Genomic DNA, 15,165 nt, shown 5'->3' on the forward strand with positions numbered 1-15,165 from the left:
AAAAGGAAATCATCTCCCAGATATCACTATTTCTGAAACAAGCCATAGAAAGTTGGTTGCAATTTCAATTTAATCCTCCAGAAACGACAGAACAAATAATGCAACAAATATTGTGGTTAAACTCAAATATACTAATTGACAAAAAAAAAAAAAGTATAATCTTTGTAAATTATATCATCGGTAGGACTGGTGGAGTTATGTCGCACATGCAGCTAACAAAAACATATGGAAATGTCTGCCCTACCCAAAATTACAACAAAATAATTGCAGCCTTACCGTAAAAATGGAAGAGGAAAGTGGAAGGAGAAAGTAAGGAACTTGTCTGTCGGCCTTGCATTAAAGAACATAATTGGTTAAGGAAAACTGTGATAAATAAAAAAGTATATCAGTTTTATTTAAGGACCAAAGGATTGACAGCCATCCCATATAGATTGCAAAATAGTTGGGAAGAGATTTTTGATGTACCGATCCCATGGCATAGTGTTTATGAACTGATACGCAAAACGACACCGGATTCAAAACTTTGAATCTTTCAATTTAAATTATTATATAAAATTCTTGCTACCAAAAGAATGTTATTTATATGGGGGATACAATCTTCCCAGCTCTGCAGATTTTGCTGCGAAGAGACAGAATCATTAGATCATTTGTTTTGGTACTGTCCATTTGTAGATTGTTTTTGGACACAGGTCCAGGAATGGCTAAAGGATTGCAATATTTATCTGGAGCTAACCCTGCAGATAGCACTACTGGGTGATCTGAAAAGTCATAGTCAATCGATCAATAACATAATAATACTATTAGCAAAAAAAAAAAATTTAATTTCACAATCTGTAGAAACAATGAGAATAGAAAGGTTCAGAACTTTTGTAAGACATCACAGTACAGTTGAAATATATATGGCAAAGAGAAATCCTATATGGATGGTGTTAAAAAATAGATGGGAGGTGTTGAATGGAATTGAAGGATGGGACTAATAACAACTAACAACAAACAATAACAAGATAACTAATAATGTCGGCACGCTGTGTCCATAATAAGTGTATGGGTTGTAGGTTGGGAGCTTTTGTGAAGGAGCACAGTTAGAAAGATATGGCATATAGAAGCAAACCGGATGGACATCATGAAAATGATTGGAGAGGTTGAGACTAGAAGAAGTTCAGGAGAAAGAACAAACAAAATGTAATTATTGTAAAATTGACTGTGTCCATAAAATGTAGATAGTGGGTATGGGCTGGAAGTAGAGGCCTAGGCGTTGTTGTTCACTAGTTTACTCCAAGTGGGGAAAGGGTGGCGGGGTTGGAAAGTAATAAAGGGGAATATATATACATGTGTATGTATGTATGTATGTATATGGGTGTGTATGTATATATATATATATAAAACATGGGGGATTGGAAGTGATGCAGACAATTACATTGATGGAAGTTACAATCTATCTGCAATATTAAGCTGATTTACCGCCCCCCAAAAAAAAACAACATTTCACTGCATTGTTAGGAGCTAGTAACATCAGCATTTCACTGCATTGTTAGGAGCTAGGAAAACAAGCATTTCACTGCATTGTCAGGAGCTAGTAACATCAGCATTTCACTGCATTGTCAGGAGCTAGTAACATCAGCATTTCACTGCATTGTTAGGAGCTAGTAACATCAGCATTTCACTGCACTGCTACAACACCTGCTAAACTGTGTATGTCACCAATACATTTTGATTTGTAAGAAATTAAAATTGTTCTGGATTTTATCCTGGTTATGTACGTCATTTACATGAGATTCATATTGATTTATTGAACAGATATACCGCTCCATAATATTGTAATGGCTTCTGTTTCCGTTTTAACTATTTATTGAAATAAAGCCATGATCTGTTGGCTCTTAATGAGAGTGCTTAGGGACCTCATCCATATTCTCAATTAGTTCATCTATTATGTTCTGAGAGTCGCATTAAACTTAACAGGATGTGCTTTGAAAAAAGACCCTGTCAAACATTGGATGGAAATTGCTTTGGATATCTTTTTATTCATTGTTTCAAGTTGAATAAAATTTGAAAGCTTGCGAACGCCACTCAATATTATAAAAGGCCAGTCAATGAAAATGTTTTTTATTGATTAAAGATGTGAGAGCAGAAGCGTGAAAGCATGCTATGCAGAATTTCTTCAGAGATCAAGTCTGTGTCTCTTCCTCTATGTGTGTGTGCTAGTGTGAGCACAAACAAGTCTTTAAAACCTGACAAAAAAGCTGATCAGATAGCTCTTTCCAAAGAGGAGTTTCTAGCAGGGCATTAGCCCCTTGTGTTAACTGGCATTCAAAGCAGAGCAGGTTAAAAGGCACTGAGGGTACATCATGTGTGTTGGATGGCTGTTAGAAATGACTGGCTTTCTTGTTGCCTGGGTCAGTAGACGACTTGTTGTTCTGTTGCTCTGATTTGTTGCTCTGTTGGAACAAAGACAACCATACATCTAGATTAAACACACAATTTACCTAATTGTTGTTGAGTGTGTGTGTGTGTGTGTGTGTGTGTGTACCTTGGCCCCGAACAGCAGGTTGATGACTCCTTTGGAACGTCTGTCAGGGGTACGGTCACCAGGAAGACACACAGACATGCTCTTACTGTCCCTCCTGGACCGGGCTGACTCCGCCTCCTCACTACCATTGGCCACGGACAGAGACAGACCTGTGAACAGGGAGAGGGTGTGTGTGTGAGAGGGAGTGTGCGTATGTGCATGCGTGTGTGTGTGTGTGCATGGGTGAGTATGTATGTGCGTGTGCGTGTGCTCATGCATGTGCATTAGTTTGTGCGTGTTACCTGTAATAGCAGGCAGAGACCTGGAGTTGGCGTTGGTGAGAGAGTCGTTTCCCTGACAGGGTTCAGACAGGTTGGTGTCACTGCGGAACTCCTGCTTCTTGGACAGCTAGAGGGAGACAGAGAAGAGAGAGCAGGGATACTCACTGATACTGACATAAAGCAGGAGTCTATGGCCTCTCTCTCTCTCTCTCTCTCTCTCTCTCTCTCTCTCTCTCTCTCTCTCTCTCTCTCTCTCTCTCTCTCTCTCTCTCTCTCTCTCTCTCTCTCTCTCTCTCTCTCTCTCTCTCTCTCTCGGCATGACATAACAACATACATATTGCCAAAGCTAATTTTGGATATTTACAATATTAAAATAATTATTATCGATATTGGCAACGGGACAACAGTAACAATAATAACAAAGGGTCAAAATAACCACTGAACAATAACAATATAGAGGACATGTGCAGCTATCTCTCTCTCTCTCTCCCTGCTCTCTCTCCATCTCTCTCACCCGTTTGCTGTCCAGCGTGTTGGTCCTGTCTCTCTCCTCTGGGATGAAGATCATGCTGCTCCTCTTCCTCTTCTTCTTGGACTTCCTGAGTTTCACCTCCCCCTCGGCCCCTCCCTCATCCGCCATGCTCCCACTCCCACTGGAGCTCTGCAGGGTGGGGGTCCGGGGGGCCACCGTGTCAGGGAGACCACTGGGGAGGGAGTTGAGGGGATTGGGAGTGAGAGAGAGGCGAGGGTAAGGTGTTTGTGTATATGGTTTTGTGTTTGCATCCATCTGTGTGGGTTTGCATCTGAGTGTGTGCGTACGTGCGTCCGTGCGTGCATGTGCGTGTGCCTGTGTGTGTGTGTTACCTGTCTGGGTAAGGTTTGGTGGGGGTCCCACACTCAGACCCCTGGAGGGAGCAGATGGAGATGACAGACTGACGGAAGGAGCGAAGGACAGAGCGCGGACGAGTTGACTTCCTCTCATCCATATCCGGCTGAGAACGAGGGATGACGAAAAGGAAAATAGAGAGATGGAGAAAAGGAGTCAAAAGATCAAAGGTGACGTTGGATGAAAAAGAGAGCTTTTCACAAACAGGAGTTAAGCTTTGGCATGGCCAGTATCATTCCTAAAGCTCTTTTCATAAAATATTTTTGAAGACAGAAATTCTCCTCTGCCCCAGATACCAGGCAGTTCCCGGCATCTAGCCTTTATGTCCTCACGCAGACACTCTCCTTTTCTCTCCCTCTCTTTCTCTTACCAGCTCCCTCACTCCGTATTCCTTCTCCACCTTCTTCCTCATGTGTTTGAAGCACTCCTCCATGCGCTCGTGGAAAGGTCGTAGGTCATCTGTCACTCTCTTCCCATGTAGAGAGATCCCTCCCCCCAGCAACGGGATCTGCAAGAGAGGTAAACGATCAAAATAATGTGTGTGTATGTGTGTTGGCGTGCATATGTGCGTGTGCATGTGTGTGTGTGCATGTGTGTGTGTGTGCCTGTGTTTCTGTACGGTATGTGAGTGTGTAGCGTGTGTGTGTACAGTACCTGCCATGCGATGAGGTCTTTGAGGCGATCCAGCTTATCTCTGTCCTCTGGGTGTTGCAGGTTGTACTCCTCAGTGAAGAAGGCCTGGGGAGAGAAGCAATATCATTGAAATATGCTGCTCTTTCATATATTAAACAATCCTGGGTGGCGAGAGGAAGAAGACAAATGTATGTTCTTCACAAAACATCCAGTTTATTACTCAGTATATTCTATATATATTCTAGCCTGTACCAAACACACAGAATACTGTAATGCAATGTATGTGTTGGGCAGGAGTAAGGGGAGGATGAACTCTGACCTTCTCGTACTTGGCGAAGCCCCCCATGACAGCGGGGTCCACGATGCCGTTGAGCAGCATGGAGAGGGGGTTGATGGGAAGGGCGTCATCGGCCTGGTATTGATTGACCATGGTGAGAATCTTGTCGTTTGTGCTCTCCATGGTCTCTATGGCATTCTCCAGAGGACTGATAGTGGTCTGAGAGAGAGAGAGAGAGAGAGAGAGAGAGAGAGAGAGAGAGAGAGAGAGAGAGAGAGAGAGAGAGAGAGAGAGAGAGAGAGAGAGAGAGAGAGAGAGAGAGAGAGAGAGAGAGAGAGAGAGAGAGAGAGAGAGAGAGAGAGAGAGAGAGAGAGAGAGAGAAGTATAAGAATAACGTATAGTATAAGATAAAGATAGCAAAAAAAGGGACAAAAAGACAGACAGACAGCTTACATGTTTCATGTCTGTGGCCTCAAACCAGCGCAGGATCCCAGGGAGTTTGTACACTGTGGTGAACGTGGTGCGCTCAATCCACATTGACTAGGAGAGCGGGAGAGAGAGATTTAGATTGTTGCCATTGTTTTATATGGAAATTAATGCTCTATGATCATAGATATGTCCTCAGTCAGTCAGACACTCACTACAAACTCATTGTTGGGGTCCACTGGTCCTCTCCTCACTGGTCTGGAGTAGTGGAAACGCTGCACATAGTTGGACTTGTAGAAGCTACAATACAGAAAGAGGGGGTTAAAACTGTACATTTCTTCTGTTTACGTTGTCTATTTTTAAAGCAAATGTCATTCGTATGAGAGGGAGACAGGCAGAGGGACTGACTTGTTGATCTGGTCAGGGACAGGTTTGTTCTTCAGGTGAGGTGGGATCTCCAGGACAGGCTGGACAGTGAAACACTGGATGTCTGAGACACCCCGGTCAGGGAACGCAACATGACCACAACACAAACATGATGAAGAGAAATGTGTGTGTGTGTGTGTGTGTGTAGGTGTGTGTGAGTGTGTGTGTGTAGGTGTGTTTGTGTGTGTGTGTGTGTGTGTGTGAGTTTGTGTGTGTGTGTGTGTGTGTATGTGTGTGTGTAGGTGTGTGTATACCAGGGTTGGGGTCAATTCCAATTCAAATTCCAAAGGTTACTGACTGAAAAGCATTGAAGAGAATTTGACTTTCAGTGTATGTCCTGAATTGACTGGAATTGAAATGGATTTGACTCCAATCCTGGTGTATACAGTGTAAAGTATGAGGATACACTGCAGAGGGGAGAGTCTGACGTCGTCTCCAGGCATGGTGGTGATATTGAGACGGACAGCGATAGGGAACTGACTCATCAGCTGGTTCTGAAAGTCTTCTCTACGCTCGTACTCCTTCCCCCGGTGGATAAACACCTTGTTCTGAGGTTAATCACAGGTTATAGATGGTCATAAAGGGATCATTAACGCTCATAAGCGCCTTGTTTGATCAGACCTATAGACACTCATGAATGGGGTTATTAACACTCATAAACACGACATAAGAGGTCATTATTTTCATATGATTTTGATATTGCTTCCTCTTGGGAATTGACAGCCTCTGTTACTAATTTCACAAGTATAATAAACCATTATCATGTAAATATGGGCTAAACTGAGACATTGAGAAGGTTAAGCTAGGTTATGCAGAAGGTTGGACCGACCCTGAGGAAGGGAGGGTAACCCTGTCCATAGTATCCCACTGCAAAGTAGTCTGGCTTGGGCCTCAGGATCTTCATAATGTTCTCATAGAACTTAGCCTGCTGCTTCTACAGACAGACAGACAGACACACAGAGAGAGAGAGAGAGAGAGAGAGAGAGAGAGAGAGAGAGAGAGAGAGAGAGAGAGAGAGAGAGAGAGAGAGACAGACAGAGAGGGTGGGAGAGATATGATATGATAATGCCTTCTGTACAGCTACAGACACCTTGTCAGTCAGAGAAATGACATGCTCAGCAAAGACTTGTTTTTCTAGGGTGAAATATGGGAGAAAAGATAAAAGTACAATCCAAGGGCAGAATCTATTTATTGCACAACGACAAAATTCAGAGGAGCAGAGAGGACTGTCTCCTATGAAGAGATACTGTATATGCACATTTTATTTGAGTGAAGTGAGACTTGGGAGGCGAGAGAAGAGAAGCATGAGGAGAGGAGAGGAGAGGAGAGGAGAGGAGAAGAGAGGAGAGGAGAGGAGAGGAGAGGAGAGGAGAGGAGAGGAGAGGAGAGGAGAGGAGAGGAGAGGAGAGGAGAGGAGAGGAGAGGAGAGGGAGAGGAGAGGAGAGGAGAGGAGAGGAGAGGAGAGGAGAGGAGAGGAGAGGAGAAAGTGAGAGGAGTAGAGGAACGTTTTTAGGGTCCTGTGAATAGTGATAGAATTGAAGGACAAACGCTGATAAAGGCAGCTTGCTGACAAAACTTATTCATGTGCGGAATAGGACAGGACAGTGTGTTGTGTGTGTCTTACCAGACTCTGGCTGAGCAGCTCGTAGTCAAATACTTCCATCTCATACTGGTCAGCCAACTCCTTACACAGAGTGATGGCTTCCTCCCACATCTACACAACACAGCGAGATGAAAGATTACCAATATAGACACGGAGAGAAGATACAAGATAGACAAGATAACCAACTACAACACATCTATACAGACACTATACAGAATCAAGATGGTGACCTCTGCTCCATTTAGCTGACCTTGCCCTTGTCGAAGTCTCCGATGATGATGTCATAGAGCGTCTCCTTCAGCTGACGCTGGGTCTGACAGCTACGCACCTCAAACTGGGGACTGCACTGGTCGTCTGACCACTGGGGTAGAGGAGGGAGAGGAAGGGAGGGACAGGGAAGGACGGTGGGACGGAGAGGGAGGGGGAGAGACAGGCAAGAGGGAAGGAGAGAGAGAGAGAGAGAGAGAGAGAGAGAGAGAGAGAGAGAGAGAGAGAGAGAGAGAGAGGGCATAGATTAAACAATCAGAGTGACAAGACAGATTAAACAATCAGAGAGACAGGCTATAAACAGGATTGTGAAGGCTACAAGCTATAGGTTATAGGATATAGGCTAAACTCTACAGGAGAGACTGCATGTGTGTGAGAGATGAAATGGTGTGAACTACAGTGATGTCAAAGAAGAACAACCGTACAGAGAAGACGTAAGAAACCACTGGAGAGAATAAACTCTATGAAAGACTGAGAAGTCTACTTATTCTGTTCCAGTGGGCCAATAAGCACCCCATAAAAGAGATGGATGAGAGAGAGAGAGGTCAGACACATACTCTCACTATATCAATCACCATAGTTACCCATCCACGGAGACCAAAGCCCTGTCATAAAGTCACCCTGAAAACTTAATCAGATGGATTAATGCTATTGGCCAGTGCCACGGGAACCAGTTATCAACCAATAAAAACCCCTCGCTCTCATCTCACACTGTGTCAGGGCTACACTGAATCCACCAGTAAATGCCTCTCTCTCGTTGTGAATGCCAATGTCAATGTGTGTGTGTGTGTGTCACCTTAAGCAGGCGAGAGTGAAGCAGCAGGGTGTATGCAGCCTCTGTGTAGTTTTCCACATCCAAGTGAAGGTCTCTCAGCTTATATAGGTATCTGTAACACACACACGCATGCACACGCACGCCCACACACAAACCCACACACACACACACAAGTTAATACACATCACACTGTAATGTCTACCACTGTCCACTAGATGTCTCTTTTGCCTAATCAACTCAGTGAGCAGTCCAACATGCTGTGGAACACGTAGCCAATCTATTGTGATTGCATGACCTATACACCAACCATCAACCACAGAGAACTAACAAACAGCTGAACCGACATTCCAATGGTTCTATAATTTACACTGTCTGTCTCTGAATAATGGATAGTGTATGTCAACCTGATGACGTTTTTATAGCCTGGCAAAGCTTTGTGTTTGTCTCACACTGATGTGAACACTGTGTAACACACAGCAGAACGCATGGAAGTTTAATGTGCCTTGAGGGCTAAAACACATCAGACTGCTGTCGCTATGCAGCTGCCTCAACCCTAGGTCTCTCGTTTACCTTCTCCTCTCTTTCTAATCCTCTTTCAATTTCTCTTCCTCTTTTAGTTATTTCTGCCTCTCTCTCTCTCTCTCTCTGTCACGATCGTCGTAAGAAGTGGACCAAGGCGCAGCGTGATATGCGTACATCTTTTAATGAGTACTTTATAACCATAACAAAACGATACGTGAAGTCTTAAGGTTAACAAACACAAACCTCTCCAGAACAAGATCCCACAAATGACAAGTGCAAAACAGGCTGCCTAAGTATGGTTCCCAATCAGAGACAACAAGCCACAGCTGCCTCTGATTGGGAACCACCCCGGCCAACATAGAAACAAATGAACTAGAACATGAACATAGAACACTAAACATAGAAACTAACACCCTGGCTCAACATATAAGAGTCCCCAGAGCCAGGGCGTGACAGTCTCTCTCTCTCTCTCTCTCTCTCTGCCTGTTATTTCTAAATAATTTCCTATCGCTGTCACTCATTTTCAGCAGAACATTGCTCAATTTTTTGGATTGTGTCAAATGTGGGACTTGAAGGGTTTTCAACATTCTAGGTTTCCAATAGAGAAAAACAGTGTATCTTTCACTTGTCTTAGTTTCTTCCTCCATCTTTTTATTCCACTCTTCCTTTTGGATTACACCTTGCTCTCTATCTCCTCGTCTTCTTCATTGTTTGACTCACCTTCTGTATTTCTCTGCCCTTCACTTTCTCTCAACCTCTCCCCTCACTCCCTTTCACCATCCCTCCCTCCCTTTCTTTCTCTCTCTCACTCTATTTCCCTCTCGCTCCCTCCCTCTCTATCCCTTCCTCTTCATCCCTCTCTCTCTCCTAAAATGAGTGCACATGTTACTGTTAGTGGAGGGCTTGATCCTCTGGATTTGGACATTAATTCAGCAGGATTGAGATAATCCCTTGTCAGATTATATATATATACACACACACACACACACACACACACACACACACACACATACATACAAGGTCACATTCTCACACTCACCCACTGAGTAATACACTGTTATACACAGTTAAACCAGTGCACGTAGCCTACCCCAGTCCCACAGCACATATACAGAAACTCACTATAGACAAACTATGTAATGTATTGGATATTGTGTAACTAGTTATGAAACATATTGACAATTTAAATAACACGTTATTGTTGCATAAAGTGTTCACCTGATGTACATCCCTTCACGGTTGATGTCCTTGTAGAAATTCTGCAATGCAACAGAGAGAAGTGTGAGACGTTGCTTGTTAGTGTGGATGTGTGTTGGGGGGATAAACTTCAGAGAGGGTGTGTGTGTTTGTGTGTGTGTGTGCCAGTGCAGCACAAATTCCCTGTTTAATGAAGTTTAATGACATCTTAAGAGAGCAGACGAGTGTGACGACCCGAAGTAACCCTGTCTCATCACCAGCACACACACACACACACACAAACCCGCACCTGCACACACACCACAGCTCTTCTCCGGTGCTCACCCACTGAGAAAAACACTCAAGGCAGAACACACACATGTCAAGCCCACGTCACCATCTAACACACTCCAATAATCTCCACATCCGACTAGTGTTTGAAGAACTATTAAAAATATAAAACTCTGAAAGATCATGAATAATTTAGAGTCAGTAACAGAAGCTGATGCGTGCAGCTAGCATACATATATTATATATACAAAAGTATGTGGACACCCGTTCAAATTAGTGAATTTGGCTATTTCAGCCACACCCGTTGTTTACAGGTGTATAAATTCAAGCACACAGCCATGCAATCTCCATAGACAAACATTGGCAGTAGAATGGCCTTACTGAAGAGCTCAGAGACTTTCAACGTGGCACCATCATAGGATGCCACCTTTCCAACAAGTCAGTTCCTCAAATTTCTTTCTTGCTAGAGCTGCCCCGGTCATCTGTAAGTGCTGTTATTGTGAAGTGGAAATGTCTAGGAGCAACAACGGCTCAACCACGAAGTTGTAGGCCACACAAGCTCACAGAACGGGACCGCGAGTGCTGAAGCACATACCGGGTAAAAACCGTCTGTCCTCGGTTCCAGCACTCCAGTTCCAAACTGCCTCTGGAAGCAAAGTCAGTACAAGAACTGTTCGTCAGGAGCTTCATGAAATGGGTTTCCATGGCTGAGCAGCCACACACAAGCCTAAGGTCACCATGTGCAATGCCAAGCGTCGGCTGGAGTGGTGTAAAGCTCACCTCCATTGGACTCTGGAGTAGTGGAAACACGTTCTCTGGAGTGATGAATCATGCTTCACCATCTGGCAGTCCGACAGACGAATCTGGGTATGGCCGATGCCAGGAGAATACTACCTGCCCCAATGCATAGTGCCAACAGTAAAGTTTGGTGGAGGAGGAATAATGGTCTGGGGCTATTTTTCATGGTTTGGGCTAGGCCCCTTAGTTCCAGTGAAGGGAAATCTTAACGCTACAGCATACAATGACATTCTAGATGATTCTGTGCTTCCAACTTTGTGGCAACAGTTTGGGGAAGGGGTTGAGCCCTGACCTCAACCCCATCGAACACATTTGCAATTAATTGGAACGCCGACTGCGAGCCAGGCCTAATCGCCCAACATCAGTGCCCGACCTCACTAATGCTCTTGTGGCTGAATAGAAGCAAGTCCCCACAGCAATGTTCCAACATCTAGTGGAAAGCCTTCCCAGAAGAGTGGAGGCTGTTATAGCAGCAAAGGGGGGACCAGCTCCATATGAATGCCCATGATTTTGGAATGAGATGTTCGACAAGCAGGTGTCCACATACTTTTGGTCATGTAGTGTATCTGAGTCTTCCAGATGCATCCATGGGAGCTGTGTGTTAGCTATAGCAACGCTAATGTTAGTTTGCCTGAGGTAAGGATGATTAGCTTGCATATTGCATAGCATTCTAATGTTAGTTAGTCTGAGGCAAGGATGATTAGCTTGCATATTGCATAGCATGCTAATGTCAATTAGCCTGAGGTAAGGGTGTTTAGCTTCCCAAACAGCATGTAATGAAAGGAAATGGCTAATGTTTAGCCATAGCGGTGCTGGATAACCCTGGATAACCCTGCTATACATCTGTGTTACTGACAGACAGACAGACAGCCCTGTGTGACTGCCATAGAGTCACAGTATAATACAATAACACAACGACAGGCTGGTACTGCCTCTGAGACTCCTCTCATCTTTTATTGATCTGTGATATTCTATCTATTCTAACAGAATATATGCTTCAGATGCTGTTACTGAATGTTTACATTTCATTTTTTAATTTATTCATGTGTTCAGAGTGTATTTGGAAGTGTTACAATTGATTGGATGTTATATAGCGGCTGGTAATGCCATGTTAATGACCATATGGCGGGCACAGTTGATTGAAATGGCATGATCGACAGATTGGTTTCATGTTGGGGAGAAGGGTGTGATTGTGTGTTGAAAGTGACTGTGGGTGATGTGATTTTGACATGGGACAGGCTCATGACAACACATGAAACGTAAAGGTGTCAGTACTGCAGTTGACGCAACAACATGCAAATAGCTTCAAAACCAGAAATGCAGATAAAAGCTAGAACATTCCGCCCACCGTAGTTCTTCCTGTAGTGGGTGGGGCTTACCAGGAGATTGACAGTACAGCTCATGCGGTTGTTGCGGCTGTCGTCGCTCATCACTGTGCGGTAGTCAAGGAGACGCACCAGTAGTCCCTTCACCAAGGTAACGAAGTGCTCGACCTCTGGCCTCAACAAGGGATGCGCCACAGCACACTCCAACAGACTGACACACGCACACAAACACACACACACACACACGTAAGTAAGTGAATGGGTGGTTGATTGCGTGGTAGATCACAGATATTGACTGTGATATTGATATTGATTGAAGGGACCCACATGGTTTCCAGTAGCTCCATGTATCTCTCATCTCCTCCTCCTCCCTCCACCTCATGATCCAGCTTCAGAATGATCTCATTCTCAAACTACAGACACACAGAACAGAGAGAATGGGTAAGCCTCTCGGAAGTTGTAGAAGTGATTCCTTTCACATTGTGTGTGTGCGTGTGTGCTCCCGTGTGTGTGTGTGAGTGTGCAAGGGAGTGTGTGTGTCACTGTCACACCTTGTGGAAGTGTGTGGAGAGTGTGTGTTCACACTGCATCATGTCGAAGAAGATGGGGATGGTGGCTCGTCTCAGCTCTTCCTCAGGAATCAGAGTCATCTCCAGGATAGGACCCACCATCCCAGGGATAAAACAGATCTTATTCCCACCTGCACACACACACACACACAAACACAGACGCACAAGAATCAGTCTCAGAGTCTAAAACACACACATACCATACATATATTCGCACACACACACTCTTACCCAGTTTGTACCACATGTCCCGTATGGCAAAACCAATGAGTCTCCTCATGTCTCCATACCTGAAGATGAAATCAGCTTTGTTTTAGGACAGGAGCTAATACAACACCCTAACATTGATTATGGAAATACTGTGGCTCATTAATATTGGCAGAGAGAAACAAAATAAAAATATGTTTATTTAATTCACTTTGCCAGGATCTTGTTCCTCTTGGTTGAGGAGAAGTGCTGGAGCTGCAATGACTCTTGGGTAATGAATGCAACGGCCAAATGGAAGTAATTATTCCATAGCTACAGACAAAGAGGGAAGAGGAAACAAAATAATCAGAACCTGTGAGATAAATAATGAATTTATGATAGGGTGAGTGAGAGGGAGAGAGAATGAATATTACTTACATCAGTGACACACAGAGAGAGACTGAAACACCTGCATGCATGCGCGCACACACACACACACACACACACACACACACACACACTAAAAGACACACACACACACACACACACACACACACACACACACACACTGACCTGCACTTCAAAGTCGTTGTTGTTGAGGAACTTGAGGTTCATGGTGTCAGCGTAGGTGTTGATTGCTCTGAGGAACACCCTGACAGAAACACAATATACAGTCTGTTAGATAGATGACATCAGGAGATCAATGTCTACCTAATATATATCAATGGTGATATTGACGTGATATGATTTCAATATTAATATGAACTCAATATTAATATGGTATCTATATTCATGCCATCTGATATATATATATATATATCAGTGGGAATATTAAACATTAAGATTAATGTTAATGATTTCAATAGGAATACAATATTGACACAGTATCCCTACATCCACATAGCTTCATCTAATAATAAATGATGAATTGTTATTCAATTAAATACAATTATTATGGTAAGAGGCTTTAAAAGTTAACCAGATTCAACTTAATTAAAGTAAAGTTTCAAAAGTTGAAGTTAACTAGCCAACTCTTTTCCCATACCTCTCTTTCTAGTGCTATCTATCTTTCTCATTCTGTAAGAGACCTCATTGCTCCCTCCAACATCCTCTCTAACTTTTGCTCTCTAGGAAACATTACCTGTTTATCTTCCCCTAACCCACTCCTCCTTATCTTCCTCTCTCTCTTCCTCTCTCTCATCTCTCGCTATCTATCTTCCCTTTTTCTCTCTCTCTGCACTGTGCTATCTGACATATCCTTGGCCTGTGTAACTCTACACTACAGTTGCTACTCTACACTGTAACTCTACACCACAGCTGCTACTCTACACTGTAACTCTACACTACAGCTGCTACTCTACACAGTAACTCTACACTACAGCTGCTACTCTACACAGTAACTCTACACTACAGTTGCTACTCTACACAGTAACTCTACACTACAGTTGCTACTCTACACTGTAACTCTACACTACAGCTGCTACTCTACACTGTAACTCTACACTACAGCTGCTACTCTACACTGTAACTCTACACTACAGTTGCTACTCTACACTGTCTGTCCAGTCTCTGTTCTGCACCATAACACTGTTACCATCATCAGAGATGAGTCGGCTACATTCAAGTTTGAAGTTTACAGTCATCCAGTGTGTGTGTGTGTGTGTGTGTGTGTGTGTGTGTGTGTGTGTGTGTGTGCACGCGTGTGTGTGCAGTACCTGTTCTGCACCATGATCATAGCCATCCAGTCAGAGGGATAGACGTGCTTCCCAATCAGATCCTTAAAAAGTAGGAATGTCTCCATCAGAAAGTCCTGCAACACAGAGAGTCTATGAGTGTGTGCATGTGCACGTGCTTCTCTGTGTGTGAGTGTGTGTGTGTGTGTGTGTGTGTGTGTGTGTGTGTGTGTGTGTGTGTGACGGCTCACCACTAGGTCAGTGGTGCCTGAGAAGGTTTCTAGGTAGCTGGAGTAGTGGCTGTCATCCATCTGACTCAGAATGGCCGTCATACAGGCCACCACCCTGGACTGAGAGAGAGAGAGAGAGAGAAGAGAGAGAAGAGAGAAGAGAGAGAGAAGAGAGAGAAGAGAGAGAAGAGAGAGAGAGGTCTAACATGAATTAAGAAGGGTCTTGCTGTGATGAGGCAGCACATAATGGGTTAAAGTCTCAACACCACAATCACATCAGAGAGAGGACAGTACAACCTTTCTGATCATCCCTCA

At 43.9% G+C, this 15,165-nt stretch overlaps 1 protein-coding gene across 1 annotated transcript; it reads right to left on the bottom strand.

Moving 5' to 3' along the window:
- Positions 1 to 1,995: 1,995 nt before the first annotated feature.
- Positions 1,996 to 14,964, bottom strand: dock2 (dedicator of cytokinesis 2). Its single transcript, XM_045206142.1, has 25 exons — positions 14,872 to 14,964; positions 14,663 to 14,757; positions 13,521 to 13,599; positions 13,180 to 13,280; positions 12,993 to 13,051; positions 12,744 to 12,892; positions 12,520 to 12,605; positions 12,247 to 12,403; positions 9,821 to 9,861; positions 8,102 to 8,192; positions 7,289 to 7,399; positions 7,060 to 7,149; positions 6,265 to 6,369; positions 5,842 to 5,983; positions 5,418 to 5,499; positions 5,225 to 5,309; positions 5,037 to 5,123; positions 4,626 to 4,802; positions 4,328 to 4,411; positions 4,044 to 4,181; positions 3,652 to 3,779; positions 3,302 to 3,491; positions 2,809 to 2,914; positions 2,528 to 2,676; positions 1,996 to 2,435 (listed from the first exon to the last, which is right to left on the bottom strand). The coding sequence occupies exons 1-25, from the start codon at positions 14,950 to 14,952 to the stop codon at positions 2,364 to 2,366; spliced, it is 2,685 nt and encodes an 894-aa protein (XP_045062077.1). The 5' UTR covers positions 14,953 to 14,964; the 3' UTR covers positions 1,996 to 2,363.
- Positions 14,965 to 15,165: the final 201 nt, after the last annotated feature.

This window comes from Coregonus clupeaformis, chromosome 2 (genome assembly GCF_020615455.1).
Source record: "Coregonus clupeaformis isolate EN_2021a chromosome 2, ASM2061545v1, whole genome shotgun sequence".
In the NCBI taxonomy this organism is placed as follows: domain Eukaryota; kingdom Metazoa; phylum Chordata; class Actinopteri; order Salmoniformes; family Salmonidae; genus Coregonus; species Coregonus clupeaformis.